Consider the following 20,802-nt stretch of genomic DNA (forward strand, 5'->3'; position numbering starts at 1 on the left):
ACACATTTTTTTTTTCAGTGTACGCAGTTATAAAAGAGCACTCAGCCTCTCCCTGCTGAGTAATCCTTATGCTATTCTGCGGTGTGGTTTTACGTTGAGTATTCGGTCGTGAAGAAATTGGGGGAAATGCGCAGTGGGCAGGACATCCCGGTGGCAGTGGGATAAAGGGGGGACTCTCGAATCACATGGGCCTGTTCAACTGGCCATGAAATATTTATTATGTAACTTTATCTATGACAATACATGTCTGAGGCAGGGCTGTCACACGGATAACTACGCTGCTCTGCTTTTGTCCCAACTGCCTTTCTCCTCTTCAATGTTTCATAGTCGTTCCTTAATGGAAATTTTAGCTGTAGGACAACTAGGAAACCAAATAGTAAGATGATAGTATGACCATTATTGTGGGTTTATATTAGATGGACATATTTAGTGTTGGACTTGGTTTAAGTTTGGTTTAGTCTGGTGTTTGAAGGAACAAGCTTATGGGTCTTCAATTAGGAAAAGGTAGTTTTTGGTCTACTTTGTTTGCAAACATTGGTTGCTGACAGAAAGTAATATCTGTGAACTATATTACAATTCAAGATTTAATCAGATGCCCTTCCTGACAAAGCTCTTGTATTGAGTGAGGCTAGAGACTACAGGCTGACTTAAGATGATTTGACAATCACCACAGTTATATTGGATGGAAATATTTCATGCACACAACAAACCATAAAGAGCAAAATGATAAGGAATCTGAGGTTGGTTTTATACTGTTTAGGAAAATTATAGCTCTTAAAAAGGGAAACTCAAGTTAGCTTTTGGTCTATGGTTAAGTCCTGGCTAAATCCCATTTTAGTCCTGTTTTAGTCCTGGTTTTAGACCTGTTTTAGACCTGTTTTAGACCCGGTTTTTAGACCTGTTTTAGTTTGATTTAGACCTGGTTTAGTCCTGGTTTCGACCTGGTTTCAATCTGTTTTCGACCTGGTTTCGTCCTGGTTTAGTTCTGGTTTCAACCTGGTTTTGACCTGGTTTTGACCTGGTTTCAACCTGGTTTAGTCCTTGTTTCGACCTGGTTTCAAGCTGGTTTTGTCCTGGTTTTGACTTGGTTTCAACCTGGTTTGTCCTGGTTTAGTTCTGGCTTCAACCTGGTTTCAACCTGGTTTTGAGCTTTCCCCGGCTTGGTACCAAATGGCAGACCATTATAGTAGGACTATAAACTGATAAGTAGCACATGCTGAGTACCATTGGGGTATGAAAATCACTAACAATATAATACATTTTCCGGTTTATCATCATACTATGAGATTTAAGCCAACTAGTATAGGTATTTAAATTCAAGCTCCAGCATTTAACTTTTCTGGACAAAAAAAGAAACAAAATGAAAACATGTTTTTCATTATGGAGGTGTTTATTGCACTGAAAAACAGAAAAACACACATCCTTACTGTGACCAGGCTTGCATCTCCACAAAATGAACTCTTACTTCTCCTGCTTGTTTCCATGGAAATATTGTTCCTATGGCTATAATATTCCACAACACGGCATAAAACATATCTATCTCCATGGATAATGTTCCAAAGTATGGTTTTAACTTTCTATTTCCATACAATAATGTAGCTGACCTTTCACCCCGCCAAAAGTTACATACTACCTCATGCAGCTAAAACATTATATTAAATTTACAAAAAGCCAAAGGGTTATTGTGTTATCAGCTTTCTTCTCATGATCCCATTTTAAACCATTTGCGTTGAACGGTGAATCATAATTAGGCCAAAACGATGCCAGTCGAGCAACCACCTACTTTAGCCATCTGTTAATACAACTCTTACAAACCGATCCGACGAACAATAAGTGCATTCTTGGGTGAAGCGAGTGGGCGGGTGCACTGTAGGTAGCAAAGGAACCAAAACTCAAAAATATGATAATTGGGAGCTGAATATAAACCCAAGCAGTAATTGGGGCTTAGCACAAGGGTGTTGCAAATTGAAGAGATGAGAGATGAGAAATGAAAAGCGATAGTGAACCTTATCTAAGTGGACCAGAAAGAGTGCCAATGGAGATAATTAAGTGAGATGCCATCAGGAGGGGAGACAGATAGCGAGGGGTATAGCGAAAGAAGCCAGTCAAAGGAATCTGAAAAACAGGTTGTGGCTAACTGACAAGCTTATTCTTAGCCTTGACCTTTAGGCCCCATGGACATAAATAGACCCCAGAGGGAAAAGGTACTAATTCCCACTGAAATGTTGATTTAAACTTCACGCTACACATGCAAAACTGAGGATTTGTAGATTTCTGATGCCGATAAGGGAAGTACAGTGAAGAGCTTAGCATAATAATGTACTGGTATTCAAGTAAGAACAGCATATGGCGCAGAAGGCTGGGTCTCGTGTTTGCCGACCCTGCTTTGGGAGGCACATTCAGGGCTAATGATATTCCATCTCCCCTTTAGCTCATTTCCCAAAGCAGTTAACCATGACAGTGATAGTCGCACCTAGCACATACATGTTCAATCTGCCGTCTCTGCTGTGGGGATGCTGTAAACTAGTAGGGAATATATACAATTTATAGCATCACAGCAATCCTGGCTCGCATGATATGTAAACTGACAAAAGCTAGAGTCGTTTCAGTATGACATGTCTCTTATTGAAATGTTGAAAAGGGGGAGGGGGGTTTACACAGAATATTTGGTAAATGGTCACATTTTTCTATAGCGCTTTTCCACCTTCAAGGCACTCAAAGCGCTTTACAACAAGGAACTACTCACCCATTCACACACACATTCACACACCAGTGTACGCAGTCACTGTGGGCAAGGTGGGTTAAGTGTCTTGCCCAAGGACACAATGACAGCATTCATCTGTGGGAGCTGGAATCACACCAGCCAACCTGTGGGTCAGTGGATCTGACCGCTCAACTTGTGATGTTTATGTTGAGAGCTGGATTTGAACCGCCAACCTTCAGATCAGTGGGCAAATGCTCTACCTGAGCTACTGCCGCCCCAATATTTGTAAGTGACTAATTGGATGAAGCACAAGCTAATGAGCTTCTTCGTTTTTTCAATCAAAGCAACAACTCCAGTGGTAAAGCTAAACCACTCTGGGATGTGGAGGTGGGGGTGTCAATAATGTAAGTGAATTAAAGTGTTTTCTTTTTTTTGTGGCATAAAAAATGAAAAAATGGAAATATAACATTAGGATTCAAGATGAGTCTCTAGGGCTGAACGATTTTAAGAAAATATCGAATTACAATTTTTCTGGCAGATACTGTGATCTGTATTTTGATTTCATCCACGATTTTTTTCAAATCAAGTTTCAGTGCACATGAACATCACAGAAACTTACATCATAGCAGAGTCCTGCACTGATGATCTGACGCTGGACTGTAACTACGTATCAAAATGACACAGACAGCAGGAGAATTGACGCAGACAATAATGGCTATGATTGGTCCTCTCTACCATTGCTCTACATACATTTCCTGTACTCCGCTTTCCTTTCTTTCAATATAAATTGAGTAATAATGTGTTTGATGCAGCTTTGCGCACATTTGTTTAGGTTTTACAGAAACAAAACTTAAAACCACATGGCTAAATTGCATAAACTATCAGGGCTGAAAAAAACAGCTCGCTACTTCTGTCCTGATGCAATCAGCTTCTGTCAGACACAAGGACACAACTCAGTGGACTATGAGTGTTCTTTCTGTGACAGAGGATGTGCTGATGATGGTGAGTCTGTTCTGTGCTTCTATTGCGTTGGAGATGGTTTATGTTAAACTTCCTTGCCTCCTCAAGTTGTGGCAGTGAATTACTACATTGTGCATAGACCTCAACGCAGATCCATAAATTGGGCTTTAGAAGCACAGCAAAAAAACACGGCTTTAACCATCGCAAAATCGTGTTGTCTGAAATCGCAATTTTCTGTCCAAAACAATAGTTCGTTCAACCCTGTGAGTCACAATTCAATAGTAATCACAATTTGAATGGCTGCCATTAACAAATCTCAAAAATACTACAATTATTTTAGTGACAAAATATCTTGTCTTTTTGGTGAAGCAATAATACATTCAGGCATTTGCCAAAAAGTGTTAGCTGCAGAATTTGTTTTGTTTGTACAAGTGCCACTAATCTAAAACCCATCAACATATCTCATTAAACACACAATCACACCATTGATCCAAGCCCGCACTGAAGCATTCCCCAAACAAAATCATCGGCACCAGACAACATGGATTCTCATGAGTATTTCCCCGGTAAGAAAGTACTCATATGGCAGAAATCACTATATCATTACTGCAAAGTGCTTATTGCTCTAGCAGCTGGAGTGTACAGTGTACTTCATTCTCCACTGCCCAGGGCCCCCGAGTCGTGACACTGCACAGAAAGCCGCTAGGACATACAAGAGGCCAGTCGTGAGGACAGACAGATAGGGTCAGCCCTGTCATCTGCACCACACGCTCCACTAAATCCCCACTGGCTCTGGAAAATATTGGAGACTGTCAACAAGGCTCTATGCCAAAGCTTAGTTATTTACACTTACTTACATGTACCTCCCATGACTTCTTACCCAGACGAAACTAGTTGTCCCCCCACATTGTTGTTGTCATTACGAAAACTATATGACAAATGACATCTTTTCATTTATGCACTATGTAGGAGTAGCCTTTGTTGACCCTTGATTTATCTGCATCGGTAAATCTTCTCATTCCATCGACCCCAATGCAACATGCAGTACAGTAATCAATACAAGAATACATCATCCGACCGGCTAGTCATCCATCAGCACAACAGATCAATGCAACTACCATTTTTCACATATTGCTGCTTATGGCGTTGGGTACACTTGACTGACTTTGAACAGCCACACCGCCCATAGCCCCGTAATATTTAATCACACTCATGTCCAATCATTGTGTACATTCATAAATGCCTCACAATCAAATTACCAGCAATAAACGGTTACAACCTCCTAACAGTTTGTAAATATCCCCAATCCAATAAAGCATAGCGGTCACACTTAACACAGAAACAGCTGCTAACTTTGCTCAAATTGACAGGAGATATTTCATTAGCTTTGAGCGTGTCTTTGAAGAGTGGCGATCATTAAAGATGACTGACACTTTATCACCGCACCATGACTCCAAGGTTCTCGCAAAAATGTCATTGGCCTACATCGAGGATGCCCAGGTGAAAAAATGTAAACTACTGCAGTATTTTAAACTTTGAACACTTTTGTGAATGGGACTTTAATAACATAAATAAACTGCACTATAAAACCTTAAAGTTGCAGTATATACCTTAATAGAAGAAGTGTCACCCTACAAAATGTTGTTGCTTTGCTTAAAATGTTCCAGATTAAGACATGAAACTTGCATTATCTTCTTCCATGGACACAAGGGTGATGCCACCACACCAAGTCACAGGTCAGATCTGTGGAGAGGCGTTTTTCAAGTTGCTTTTTACCTACAGTTGTACAAAAAACAAAGTAGATGACTAGAACATGGAATTAGGCAAAGCAACAACATTTACATACAGTAGAGACAAGTACATGAAAGAACGCTCTCCAGAAAAGTTGCATAGTGCACCTTTAATTCTAATAATAAAAAAAACATTATTTGATTTGATTATAATACTTCAAATTGTAGATCTGTTTGGTTTCACAGTGAAACAAAATATATTAGTATCTAATGTGGCAGAGCAACCAGTTTACTAAATAGAAGGTTTATAGAATGACTGTGTAAGAACATCTTTCCTTGGGCAAGCCAGTCATCTACTTTGCTTGGTTGGAGGCTCACTTGATGTTATGGCTGCCATGTCGTATCTCCATCAGCCTGCCCCAGGGCATCTATGGCTACTGACAGAGCTTGTCAACAGCACTGTGTGACAGCTGAGTGAACAACAACATGGGTTTGGAAACTACAGTACAACATTTATCTATTATGTTTGTGAGTTTTGTTCAGTACAGTACTATTATGTGCTGTGTGTTGCATATAACAGCATGTTTTGCATGTAATTGACCAATCACACATCCTCTGCACAATGTCTTTGTAATCTTGAGTTTCATTCTATAGTCAATGCATCAACCCCCACCACATACCACCAGCGAATCTGATTGAAAATCTACAATGATTCCCTTAGAGACGTTTAAACCATTGTAGCCACCTGTTGCTGTGTTGAAAGATGATTATAGTGGTCTTTTCATTCTTTGAGTCAGACCCTTGTCACACATGCAGTTTCTCATGATGGACACAGGCCTGCAGTGGAGCAGTCAGAAAACAGCTCAAAGGGAGGTCTTTCAAGAGCGAGCACTCATGCTGAGAAAAGTGCCACAGCTCATGCCATCGCTCATGTTTGGGCTCAATCATTATTCCTCACAGCCATTCAAATGTTTCAACACTGTGTTTGTGATTTTGATATAGAGCATTTAATTTATTTTGTTAAGATCACAAAGAATGCAAGCATTTATTTGTTTATCACAGGGTTGTCAAGTTAGTACCAGGAAAAAAAACAGAACATTCAGAAGAATCTATCACACTGATTGGTTGAAGAACAGGGATCAGAAATCAGAAAAATCTAACTGTTATTAAATCTAGTTGAGAGAAAAGCATAGATATCATCTGTAAATGCACAAAGCACCTTTCTGTGCATGCTTTTCAAAAACAAAATAGTCAACAGTTAACAGTCCAAAATGCATTGTTAACGTTGCCATGTTTATTTTGGTTTATTTGAACTTTCCCAAACCAAAATGCTGCCCTGTAATATTCCAACGTATGGCATTAAACTTATCTGTCTCCATGGAGATAGATATGTTTATTGTTCTCAGACAGAGTGGTGAGCCAGCAATAAAAATACCTGTGATTGAGTAAATTCAAGGTGGACACATGGCAGGCCATCCCCGAGAAAAGTTTCATATGCACCTTTAAGTTCGAACATGTCAGACTACAGTTATCTTGTGACTCTGAGCCACAGCCCATTCCTACTAACTAACAGTATCTAATTTAGAACTATCTTCCAAAATCTTTTAGTCTTGCTAAAATCCCTTTCAGGGGTTCAATCAGAGTGAGTGAATCTGGAGCCGTGATAAGGCCCAGCTCTCCATTCAATAAGCGTAGGAGGAGGAGGAGAACAAGCTGGAGCTATACAGCCACACACGTGTCTCTGTGATCACGACTACAGCTGAACCAAATTTACAAACACTGCCAACAGCATTTTTATTTTCTGCAAACAAGTATCCATGTGGGGGGAGAAGCACAAGATATTCACATTCAAATCTAGTCTGGAGACATAGCTAAATGAGTCAATGCAGTAGAGGGTACATTTGAATTGAAAAAACAAAACCAAAAAAAAACCAAAAACACACACACACCTCTTATAACCAATGCTAAGAAAAGCCAAGCTGCACATGCACAATTAAAATGATTTCTTTTGTCTGGTGCATTCGGTGGGCCGTATTGGAGAGGGGAGCAGAAGTAATCGATGACACCACATTATAATGAAGCCTCCTGGGTCCAGCAGGGCAGAGCAAGAGTTTGAGCTCAGAAAAGTTTCAAACTAAATCCTAACAACGGAACAGAGCAAAATGTCACCAAAGTACATCTAAACATCCACACTTGTTGATAAAGTGTGGGGGAGGGGTCTGTCACATATCCATAAAGTCTATCAGTATGGCATTAAACTTTTCTATCTTGCATTTATTTAATTGCAGCAGTTATAACTGATTAAAAACACAAGGAAAAAAATACATTCTTACCCTGCGCAGAGTTGCGTCTCCATAGATCTAACATGTAACTTGGTCTAGAGTTACCTATTTGTCTCCATGGAACATTCTAGGCAAAGCAGCAGCTTCGGTGAAAAGGTGCCAGGTGATAGACCCGTAAGAAGAAAAGTTACGTAGTGACTGTGAAACTACAAGCATCAGTAGTAGATACTGTTAAACCATTTCAGGATTTTACCGGGGTATATGTTATTACCCTATTACCAAAATATTTTAGTACGACTTTGGTAAGTGAAGCCGCACCACTGTATGGTCTATGCGTATGACCTGCAGACTTATAATCTCTGAAAAGTTGAACCATCTTCAACGCGACACATGCACAGATTCATCATCAGCCGCAACATCCTCTGTCGCAAAAAAAACATATATTCCACTGAAAAAAACATATATTCCACTGAGTCATGCCCTTTAGTCCGACAAAAGCTGAGCCGCATCAGCAGCACAAGAAGCAAACTGTTTTTATCAGCGCTTACAGTTCATGCAAACTAGCCATGTAGTTTTAAGTTTCGTTTCTGTAAAACAGAGAAATGTGTGGGGGGGCAAACTCGCTCGCAGTCGGACTTGCCATCTTGTCTTCATTTCCCTTATGAGCGTCACATGACAACGGAATGAAACTAATCGAACGTCATCTCCCGACACAGTTAAAAGAAACATTATAGATACTATTAGTTTTAAATCATGATAGCATTAAATTGAAAAAACAACCACCCATTAATTTGTGCTGAGCAAACAAATTTAGGTATCAATAAATTATAATATTATATTAGGTCCTTATGCGCTGCAGATTTTTTTTTAATGACAGTAATGAAACTGATACTGTTGCTACTTTTTAATCACGCAGTATACCTTAATACCATATTACCGCACAACCCTAAACAGAAGTAGCTAGTTCACTCCTTATCAGTTTAGTCTTAGCTTTTGAGCTGGTTTAGAGTGTTTTCTGTCCTTTTAATGCACTGTTTAACGTTATTTACTTCAAACTTACCATCTAGCAAGAAAGTAAGCATCACAACTGGTTCTTCCGATTAAAGAAAAAGGTCAAATTCAAACATAGTATTAGTAATAGTAGTGTGGAAAGCTTGAAAGTCACTACTACTTTAAACTGGTCAAGGTCTACTGTAAATCACATTGACTTTCCTTTGTCTGATAATCCCCATCAGCTAACTTTATCTTTCAAATCCGCTGAGACCAAATAATTACAAGTCCACTTTCACCTCTTGCATAAATGTCCTCTTTGGTCTTCCACTAGGCTCCTGACAGTTCTAACCTGAGCATCCTTTTTTACAGCCTGCATCTATCCATTTGTACATGCTGTATCATTGACTATATAAAGAAGTGGACTAAGTGAGTGTAACTTCACCCGCAGCGTTTAACTCCAGTCAACTGTCCATTTACAGTCTTTGGTTCATATCCAAACCAGCTCAGTCATTGCCTTTCAGATGTGATCCCTAAAACATCTCCACTCTGATTCATGGTTTCCCTAATTTTATACATCTTTGGCGTGCATCGAGCGTCAGTGTTAGTTTATCTCCTGGTTTGGAGAGTTGACCAGTGAAGCATTTTCTCCTGATTTACTGCTCTGCTTCCGTAGATGCAATTTAATTGACAAAGTGTGCATGCCGAGACCACAGAGAGACGGCTGGAGTCTATGCGTAGTGATATTTCACCAAAACACCGGCACAGACCTAAATATAGAACCTGGCATCCAATCAATTCAACAGTGTGTGTCCAGACAAAATAGCGAAAGTGTCCTGTACCCTGGTAATTTCCTCTTATGGGCGGTGGTGGTGAGGTGCAGAGATTGGCAGATGGATGTGTTGCAGCTACAGGCGACAGAACAGTTTAGCAGCACTGTCTTTTAGTGAATCCCACGCATAGGGAGCCTCCTGTCTATTTTAAAAACATGACAGTTTAATGTGATATTATGACAAAAAGGCAAGTCGCACAGAGAGAAACACAGCAATATTAAAACTAAATGTAAGGATCAAATGACTCTGTATACACGAAATCATCAAACTATTTTTGTAATTAAGATGTTTTGAGGAACTAACAATTCTTTTTTTTTTTTTTTTTTTTTTTAATCAACAAAAAGGCAAATTCAAAAGTCCTTCTTTGTGGCAGGACACCCATGGCAGTTTTCTTTAGTCAGAGCTTAGATAAAAGCAAAATTAAATATTAAATGACTTCGTCTTAGTCAAAATGTCTTAATTTTAAAAAAAGGGGATGGCCACCTTTCAATCCTTTCTAATATGTGAAAGAAATTAGCAGATTATTAAGAGTTTGTCCAGTCTAAGCCTGGAGAAATAATAGCGGATGCACTTGAATGTGAATTGCACACAAAATAAGCAACGTCATCGACTAAATGACAAATAAAGAATCTGTTTTGGGCTAAATTCAAAACAAACTGTGCATATCCCTAGAACATGTTTCAAAATGATTCCAAAATTTGACTTTTTAGCACAGAATACCTCTAACAGCACAGACAATGGCAAATCCTCCATCTTTTATAACAGGCTCAGCTCCATTCAGAGGGACTTTAATTGACCTGCGTCGGAGAGGATTTGAGCAGAGTGAAAAGGATAGCATCTCTGGGAGGATGGGGAGAGGGACAGCAGAAGTGTCTGTGTAAAGGGGCTTACAGAGTTAATGGAAAGCGAAGTGGGGTCAGACAGATTGACAGCGCTGATGGACACATGTGCTAATGCTTCGGCTGCAGTGTAATGAAGCCTGCTGCTGTGTCTAAACATCTCTAATCACTCACACTTTCATTTTTATAACGAGGGAGACCGCTCACCTAATCTACACAGACATCTCATCTGACCTTGTGTGAGGACCACAGACAGTATACAGAAATGGACATAGTGAACCCTCTAGAAAATAGAAAGCTCCAAATGGAAAGTGAGGATGGACTTTATGGATTTTATATTGGAACATTTTCACCAACACTCTCTGTAACTGCTGCAGTGAGCCTCGTCATTTAGGTCTTAAAATGTTCGTATTCGTGCATTAACTTCTGTCCCTTCATTTAAAAATGCAAAGTGGACAAAATTTACATAAACTGCGCAATTGTTTTTGATCATCTTGTTGAATTTTGTTGTTCATCTTGTTGTATTTTGTGATTATATTTGAACCCTGTCTTGGTTTTTGTTCAAATTTGACATATTTACTCAGTGTTCAGCAGTCATGTGTGAGTGAGTGTGTGTGTGTATGGTTGTTTTGATTTAGTCGTTTTGTTTTTTTCCTGAATTTATGTATCCTACTATCTGCCCTACTATATCTGTTTTTGTTTTTGCGACGATGAGGACCCCCTCAAAAACAAGATAGCGAGACATCTCAAGGAGTTTACCCTCCAAACAAATAAATTTGATTTCATGGTGTTTTTATTTTGCTATTAGTTTGGTAAATAAATTCCTATTCCTGGTATGGACCTTGGCACAGAATTCACTTCTATAACCGCTAGCCTCATGAACTTCATTTGACTGGAGCCAAACACTATGGGTGAAGTCACACTCCTATAGTCCGCTTCTTTATACAGTCTATGGTGAGGATGGAAATGCAGACCAATGATCAAAGCAAAAATGTATAACCTTAAGTCAAATACTAATAAACGAGACTTGAAATCATGCTACCTGCTCCTTATAAATATAATCAGTTTGCCTGGAATATTCTACAGTATGGCATTAAACTTGTCTATCTTACATTTGTTCAATTGCAGCAGTTACTTTATATGCATTGATTACACACTGTATTTTTAATCAATTCTAAGTATTTGGATAAATATGACGAGTTAAAATAATTTCACATCTCTCCAGTGAATAATAGGATGGTTGTAAGAGAAAGGCTGAAATATGCCAGCGTGTCTGGTTGCATCCCAAATGATCCGTGCAAGTACACAGAAACTGAAAAGCATACAAGACAAAAACACAAAATATTATACATAAATATAATGGCCAACCATATGTTTACTGCTAGAAAAAGAACAACACATTTCTAGTGGTAAAACAGTGGAGCTACATTCTGAGCTGGAGCTGACAATCCTTAATGAAATCCTCAGTGAGAGTGACAGAGGTCAGGACTGTGAGCCCTCAACACGGCTGACACGCAGACACAAGGAAATATCCCCTCTCTCCCCACCCCCACTACTCACCCACATCAGACCCCACATCGGCCGAACCACAACACAAAATCACCACGAGGGAAGTCCTGCTCTTATGTAACACAAGATAATCTGAGTTCCTTTAGATTGAACTCAGGGGAATTGGAACAAATAGGAAATAACATCTCTATACCACACTGTACATACAGTCCTCAGAGATGTATATAGTGTGTATAACTTTAAGTTGTCACAATACAAATAATTACAATTTGATATTAAAGAGCAAAGTCTATATTCAGTTCCAATTTCAATAACACAATGTTGATATTTTAAAGAGACAATCTTTTTAGTACAATTGAAGGTAACTAGGGATGTAACAATAATCAAAATATCGTGATATCGTATCGTCAAAGTTCTCACAATAATATCATGGATGATCACAATATATCAAATTGCAAGTCTCTTTGGTTAAATTAAGAGTTATGGTGCAGCAATAGCTAAAAAAAAGACAGAGGGAACTACATTGACCATGATCCTTTGCTCCATTTTAGTGTTGACTACAAGAAGAAATAACAGTTCTTTAGTTCTTTGGATTAAGTCTTGTCAAGGCATTTTAAGAGGAAAAAGTAGCATATTAACAGTTTTGTTAGCCTCCACAAAATATCGCAATAAATATCGTACAGTGAGATGTATATTGTGAAAATATCGTACAGAGAGATTTGGATATTGTTACATTCCTAATCATGAGCCTCCCACCATATCATGACTTTTAACCACGATATCGCAATAAACATCGTACTGCCAGGTTCATACCACGACGATATCGTATCGTGAGACTTGGATATCGTTACACCCCTAAAGGTAACACAAGTAGTAATTCTATGTGGTCTTATACTAGTTCAAATATACTAGTAGAAGACAAAAACATTCAGAAAAGAACCAACTTTGTGCCAGCATTTTGACTAATTGTACCCAAATGAGAATGTCGTTTTTCAAATAAATATTTTGTATAATCTGGGTATCAATCTTTTGACAACCCCCATGTATATGTAAGTTTGTCTGAACTTTTTTGGATGGTTTGATAATGTTTAATTTGCCAGATCTCTTAGCAAAATGTGCTCAATAATCCCCATTTCCAACATAAATTTGTCATTGAGGGTTCATTTTCTATCATTAGTTTTAAGAGAAAGAATAAGGCAATAATCTTATGGAATGTATAGCATATTTTACTGCTGCAGCTTTACGGTTTATATAAGCAGATGCAGAATGTGAAATGCTTGGATAATAAAAATCAGGACACATTACTTATTTGACTTGGAGTTCAGAGCGCCGCATATAGATATTCACAGTGGGAAAATGCATGTATGTAAAATAGAGACAGAGTGCTGAGTTTGTGGGAGCATGCTTACTAATCTGCAGACGGCAGAGACAGAGGATTCGCTTCTGTTCAAGGGAAGATACTCGCCCTGTCTCTCTGCATTTGTCAAACCTGAGGCCGTGGGCACAAAGATGGTTGCTAGGCAGAAAGGTTTTCAGCAGCATTTACTGTAAGTCTCTTTGCAGCTCTCTCTGTACAATGGAAAGACATATGTTCTAACACAGCTGCAAGACTTTTACATTTTGATAAGATACAAGTCAGGAAGAAAATAGTCTAAAACAGTTGTATAAACTACAAGCTAGACGTAATGATGCTGAATTGAGAGGTAATGAGACCGAACAGAGTTTAAAGCAGACCTATTATGCACAATCGACTTTTAACCATGTTATAGTTGTTTACTCTTCTCATTTACCTTCTCGAAGTTCTATTTAGCAGGACTCGTGCGTGTCTGAGCAATCTTTAATCGGTCTTTTCAAGATTGCATTTTTCAGATCAACCTCCGTTTTCATCGCCACCGGCATACGCCCACTGCTCTGTATTTATACCTTTACTTATAGTGTCAAACAATCTCTGCAAATCAATATCATTTCCATGGAGACAAGCAAAATTACATAGTGCATCTTTACAGAGACTGTATTACATCATTTTCTGATCTATGTCATAATGTTTTTTGAGTTTTGTTTCATTCACACACGTACATATTTAGGCTGACAAACCCTGCATATTTAGGCTGAGTTCTTTTCTCAAACAGTAAACACTCTGTTCCACCTTGTGAGGTCATGTGGTCAACAAGATGTGCTCCCCTGTGCTTTTAAACTCCATACACCTTCATTAGATTCTGGATAATTTTAGCCCTGGGATTTGCAATCGCTACTAAACAAAAAGTAAAAGGTAGATGTTAACTTGAAAACTACAGCTTCATGACATCAGAAGGTACAACAGAGCATTTTGAGCTTTGGAGATGTAGACAGACTAATACTAAAGGATTACATACAAAAACACAACTCCAGGTATGTTTTTGGGAAGGTAACATGATTTATGGCTTAAAGCTCACAAGAGTCAATTTTTTGTTTAACTATGAATGTTTAAACCCATGCTAAATCAAAACCAGTGCCTTAAAACAAACAGTATACCACCACATTACAATGCAGTACATTCTTACTATAAACTGGAATATTCTGGGCTGTAATAACTCCCATTGAAACACCATAAGAAATACAAGACATACTATAATGCATTTTACACTGAGCTGGTATAAATATGGCATCACTGCTTTTACCACAAGACAAGGTTCTCTTCTTGGTCTCCTCTATTATTCATCTGTGACTGTCTGCTCCTCGTCTGGCCTAGATGTTCTCCTATCTCGCACCATGTTGTGGGTAATTTTGCTTTGTCAATATTTGAATCAGCCACAATAGATCACAGTGATAGCTACAGGGAGGCTATCTGTCAAGGGAAGAATGAGAGAAATAAATAATAGAAAGAGACAGGGAACATTGGAGTTGAGATAGGTGAACAAAATATTAAAATTAGAGGTACAAAGTATAAAAAAAATAGAAGTGAAGGAACGCGGCAGAGGATCAAAGCATGCAGTTTGATGAGATAAGACAGGAGGGCAAGATGTGGCCATGTTTACAAAAGCGTAAAAAAAAATCTCTTTGAATTACATTTGGAAGAATAATAGTGACAGCAAAACACACTAAACCAGTTGCAGAGGCACAGACTACATATACAATGCAAGCCAGAACAGTTTTTTCTTATAATAATAACAGACACATTTACACATTTCCTGTATCATGCAATTTCCTGTTAGCCAGGATGGCGCCACCTAGTGTCTCCACTCAATTTAATTTCTCCCAGCGACTAGGTCAGCAATCAGAATACACTAGACGGTCTGCAAAAACTTCGGAAGGGCGAGTTCGGGCACCGGCCAATCAGCAAAGAGTCATATATTCTGTGTTGGCAACGATTCCCAAGATCGAGGATTTAAAGCAGGAACAAAGAGAAAGTTTGGTGAATTTTATCAAGGGGAAAGACGTTATTGCCCTTCTTCCTTTGGGATTTGGGAAAAGCTTAATATACCAGTTAGCTCCGTTAGCGGCGCACAACCAAATAGGAGCAATTGGTTAAATTTAAAAAAGTACCCGCCTACCATCAAGCGAACGAATTCTAACGCTGCGAGGTCAGACGGTTTCTACGAAGTGAAACCGGCTGATGAAGCAGGCTAGTTTCCTGTTACATGCAATTCTGAATCTTTCAACCTAACTACTATTCAACTACCAAATCAGTTGATAATTATCTCAATAATAGTTGCGATTAATCAATTAGCTTCATTCAGCCCTATAGGCTCTATTCACGTTTACCAGAAGACATTGGAAACATGCGGATGATAACTTCCCGTGTAGATTTGACACTGGATGTGATAAAACCATGGATAAGGTAGCAGCATCTTCACAACTTGCCAAAGCTTTTCATGGGGGAAGTGACTCTAATCACAGCTTCAATGTCACTTACAGGCAGCTGATTGTAACTGCTGATGCAAAATATAATGGAACACTACAATGACATCTTTTTTATTATTTACATGGACAAATTATAATATACAAATTAAAAGGCGATTTATAAAAAATGAAAATGAAAGAATACAATGACATCTAGATGAAGAAAACTGGTCCATTTTCTCAGTTTTCCCAGATTTTGTCAGAGTTACTATCACCAACAGGAAGTTGTCATCCACATGTTTCCAGAAGTCTTCCAGTAAGTGTGAATAGAGTCTATTCCACCCAGACTCAATTTTAAAATGTTGAAAAAAACAAAAAAAAAAAAAAAAAAAACAATATACAACACAACCACCATTACAGTGACAGAGTAAGCAATATTCTGTTTTCAGCAAGGAAGTTGTAGATTTGATCCCAGGACTGGATGTTTCACAATTTAATTTATTTATGTTTTCTAGATTTACCCTCTGAATCTAAATACTCAAAGAACAAGAATATACCCTGAATATACTCCTAGTTTAGCAGGTTTGAAAGGTAAGATAAAGTAAGATAAATGCTGTTGTGCCAGAGAAGAAATTTGTCTAAAGTCTGAAGTTAAAGGAGCATTATAGCTGCATGGCCTTGAGCGCACACAGTCATGTATTCAGACATGACAATTAATTCACATTCAACTTTACTGCCCCTGGAGATGACTAAAATATTGGCTGTAAACTCAGTCTTGAACTGAAATTGCAAATCTCATCACAACTGCAATCATTGTCAGGAAATTGCAAATTGATTAATTTTTTTACCCACAAATAGTTCAGCCCAAACTACTAGTACTACAATTGATGATGTTCTACTGAATGGTTAGATGTTGAGGCAATCTGATGCAAGACAGGGCAATTTCGAGTTGAATACATTTTTCAACACATTCTCTTCAGAAAATCAATATATGTGGTTATTTTGACCTCAGCTGTTCACACTAAGAATATTTGAGCACAATCCAAAGTCGACTCAAGGCCAAGTCTAACTCAATACAAAAGCTTCATAAACTCACAAAGAGGAGAGTATAAGCTCAATGTTTCAAGAAGGTCATCTGACATGAAACTTTTCAATACAAAGTTGCACTATGTAACTTTAGTGTGTCATTGTGACAATTTTAGAATGTCATTGCTTTTTCTGGTGTGGCATTAAAACAACCCATCTTGCATTAAATTAGAGGTGTTTCTATTCAAAACACACCTTGTTATTTAAATGGGCTCACCATTCCATCGATCTGATCTGTAAATTGACCTGTATCCACGGAGATAAATAGGTATAATGCCATAGATTCCAGGCAAAGCAATAACATCTCCATAGAGACAAGAAGGTGGTGGACAGTGCACCAGAAAAGTTACACAGGGCTTCTTTAAGCTCCAAAGCTGACAATCTGGTGCGGCGATTCTTAAACTACAGTGTGGAATGCTCCATCCAACAGTGTGACAAAATGAAAGCTGCAGACATGACCCTAAAAGAACTTTTAAGAAAACTTAATCCCCTCATATTCACAGATTAAAGTGGACAGCTGAGGAAATACATGCTGTTGACCATGTACTTTTTAAGGGATCTAAAGTGACAATGTCAAAGACGAGAAAGAGAGGACCTCCTACGCCTCTGTCAGTCCAGAAACTCCCCACACGACAAGGGAAATTAGGCAGCACCCACCGGCTTTGGACTGTAGTTAAGAATAACCATCTAACTTCACTTACGTAACCCAATGAATGAGTTTTTCTTGATAAAGAATCTCCAACAATCATATATTTGACACCTGACACGCAGGTCCATCACATTATTTGATTGTTTTTGTCTTTGAATTTAAACAATTGTTTGGAGCCAATACCCCTATAAATCAGGTTAATTTAGTTTATTCTTAATTTATCAGGGACCATGTACCAATTCATTAATATTACTAAAGAAAACAACAGCACTATATTAGGCCGACGAGGTTCATTTGGTCTTCTGATATTTTATGTTATTAGGTTCTTTTTTCAGACCAAGAGTTTGTTTTTCATACCTGACAGTTTCGACTGCTCACTAGCGGTCTTCCTCAGAGTGGTCACACGATGTTGATGTGACGTGTCTGGTCAGCTGATTTATACAGCTTTTGGCGCTGTCTTCCTATCAATGGAGGCAGGATGACAGCTCCTTCTGCAGTCCGACTTCCTCAGGACAGTACCCAAACACCTGGGATACTGCGGATACGCTTCACATCAACATCACGTGACCACTCTGAGGAACACCGCTAGTGAGCAGTTGTAAAGGGTCAGGTATGAAAAACAAACTCTCAGTCTGAAAAAAGAACCTAATAACACACAGTACTAGGGCTGGGCATCACAGAGTCTCTCACCATTTGATACAGTAAATGATGCTTGCCTCACAATACAATACTGTCACGATATGGCGATACATGCAATAATCAATGTATTGCACATGATATTCTGTGATATACTACTGTTTTTAAAGCACTAAATACATTTTATCATCAATATTTCTTTGTTAAACAACTACTTGTGCAAAGTTTATATTAAATACATATATTTTTATCATCAAAACCATGAGCATGTCAAGTATATTGCATAAACAAGTTTCCTTCCATTAAATAAGTAACAAAATTGTAGAGCACTTACAAAAAGAATTGCTAAAAATACCAAAAAATACCATGCCGATATATACTGTATATAGATTAGCCCACGATAACGATACTGTATCAGCAAATTTAGTATCACGACATAGATATTTCAATATTTTGACATAATTATATTCTTACGCTGATATAACTCCATATTAACTGCAAAATATACAATAAAACTTCATACTTTCAAATAAATTAAGCGGTTTCCAAAGAATAGAATAAGTATAACGTCAAACCACTTGGTGCAAATAGAAGACCAAAGATGAGCACCATAAACAAACATCCATAACCAAATGTGCTTAGATCTCTAGCCTCCTTCACTGCGGCGCTGCCTTCCTCACTTGGACACAGTGTCAGATTGGAGCAGGCCCATATAGCTCAGAGAGAGGGCTCGGGGAGGTCAGCCGTGGAAAACCAATCGGTATCACTCCAAACGGTTTTAAACATGGCGTCTCGCTCCACTTGTTGATATAAAGGAGATCGTTCATATTAGATAAACAGGCCATCAGTGGCATCCATCTGAATCCGCAGTGATGAGTCTGACACTATATTTAGCACTGGAGTAGAGGGAAGCCTGCACCAACCTCTGACAGTGAAGCTTAAGGATATTATGCTGAAGTTTGGATGATTATGCAAGTTGCTATACATTTCAGTGTGAGGCTAAATGACTCTAAAAATATGTAATTGCAGCTTTCTGACAAGTGGAGTGATTGCGACTTAATGAGTGACTTTTTTCAAGATCGAGTTGACAGACTGTGCACATTTGACACTCATCTAAGAGTTTAACTTTGAACATTTTAAAGAAAGGTCCAAATGTGAACAACTGACAGACATATTTGGGCTGAGGTCCCACTTTGTGATGTCATGTGGGAAGGAAGTACAGGAAGTGCTCCACTGTATTTTTAAACTCCATACACCTTCACTACAATCAACTGGATGATTTCAACCCTGAAATTTCTGATCTCTATTGATCAAAAGGTAAAATGTAGCTGTTAACTTGAAAACTACCACTACATGACATCACAAGGTAGAACAGAGCACTTTGACTCAAACATTTGCGTATGAAACAAAACACAACAATGTTTTTGATGAGGTAGCAACATTCTGACACGGCTTAAAGCTCACAAGAGTCAAGGACCTTTAAATACACTATAGCAGCAAGATTATAGAAAAAAAAAGTTTTCTGCAATATTGCAATTAGATTTGTGATATATGTTTAAAAAGTTGTGCACTCTAAACAGTATCCTTTGGAAACAACTCCAGAAGTATTAAAATTTGAGAAAAGACTATAATATGACCTGATAAATTAATACAAGAATCCCATGTATTTTAGAACATTTTGTAAGGCCTAAACAACAGGCACAAGATATTTTTGCAGAGACTTTCTGTTATCTAAATCTAAATCAGTCTTTGTGATTTGATAATCGTGCCAACAGAAACGGCAATATATTGTGCAGCCCTTCACACATTTCATACAGTGTTCTAAAATACAGAGTAAACAGGTTTTACATAGACCCCATTAGAGACACAATATGTGTTTCTCTTCAAAGGACATAGTATGCCTAAATAAATGCAGCTGTTACAATAAACTGTGACTACTGAAACTGCAATTTCAACTTTGTTGTTTTCAGTGTATTTAAAAATTATAACTATTGTGTGCAGATATCACAAGAAAGTTATTTGTATTAGGACTAGATAAGCCTATATGCACTAAATGCCAGTGTAATACAGCTGTATGTGTTGGTTGGTTTATATTATATGAAACACTGGAGGCTGGATGCATGTATTTTCATCCACAGCAGAATGACAATGAGGTCTTCAGGAGCTGTTTACATGAGGCTTCTCTCCACTGGTCCAGAACAGTACTACGACTGTGCCATCTAGTGGAAGTATCAGAAAAGGGGTTTTATATACAAGTATTTAGAATTTCTCACATACGGTAATATTGTCCCTCACTAAACTAAGTAATTAATAATCAGCTATCATGCCATGTGGTGGATCTTATTATTTTAATAATAATTGAAAATAATGCAATAATTATGGCTAAAATGTGTCAGTAAATAATTCTAATTAATAATAAAATAAATAGCACATTTTAAATACATTCACATTCACTTTTCATCTCAACAGACACCAATGTTAGCAGAAAAACAGACAAAAACACAAGAGATGCATAAGCTTAAAAAGACTTGCACAATAATCAAAATAAAATTAACACTTAAACCAAAGCTTTGTCTACCCCCTAGTGGAGAAAAAGATGTGGTACAAAAACGTTACTATTACTGCATATTGCAGTACTACAGCAATATGCTATAGATCAGGTCAGATGTAAACTTTAAATATCAGGCATGATCCCAGAAAAACACAACTGAATTGTAACTTGCACAATTATGTTTTCACAACTTTTCAAACTACAAATGAATTGT

General features: G+C 38.1%; 1 protein-coding gene across 9 annotated transcripts in view; it reads right to left on the bottom strand.

Moving 5' to 3' along the window:
• Positions 1-20,802, bottom strand: part of kcnab2a (potassium voltage-gated channel subfamily A regulatory beta subunit 2a) — a 149,783-nt gene that overhangs the window by 68,626 nt on the left and 60,355 nt on the right. Inside the window, exon 1 of one of the 9 annotated variants that reach the window (XM_055160204.1) lies at positions 8,019-8,183. The exons of 7 other annotated variants lie outside the window; for them this stretch is intronic. Coding sequence is in view for 1 of the 2 variants with exons in the window: in XM_055160203.1 (XP_055016178.1) it covers positions 7,728-7,750 (23 nt within the window). In the remaining variant the exon portion in view is untranslated. One more of the 9 variants, XM_055160203.1, reaches the window with a different exon arrangement.

Source organism: Boleophthalmus pectinirostris, unplaced genomic scaffold, assembly GCF_026225935.1.
Source record: "Boleophthalmus pectinirostris isolate CB_2022bp ecotype Guang Dong unplaced genomic scaffold, ASM2622593v1 HiC_scaffold_3, whole genome shotgun sequence".
Taxonomy (NCBI): domain Eukaryota; kingdom Metazoa; phylum Chordata; class Actinopteri; order Gobiiformes; family Gobiidae; genus Boleophthalmus; species Boleophthalmus pectinirostris.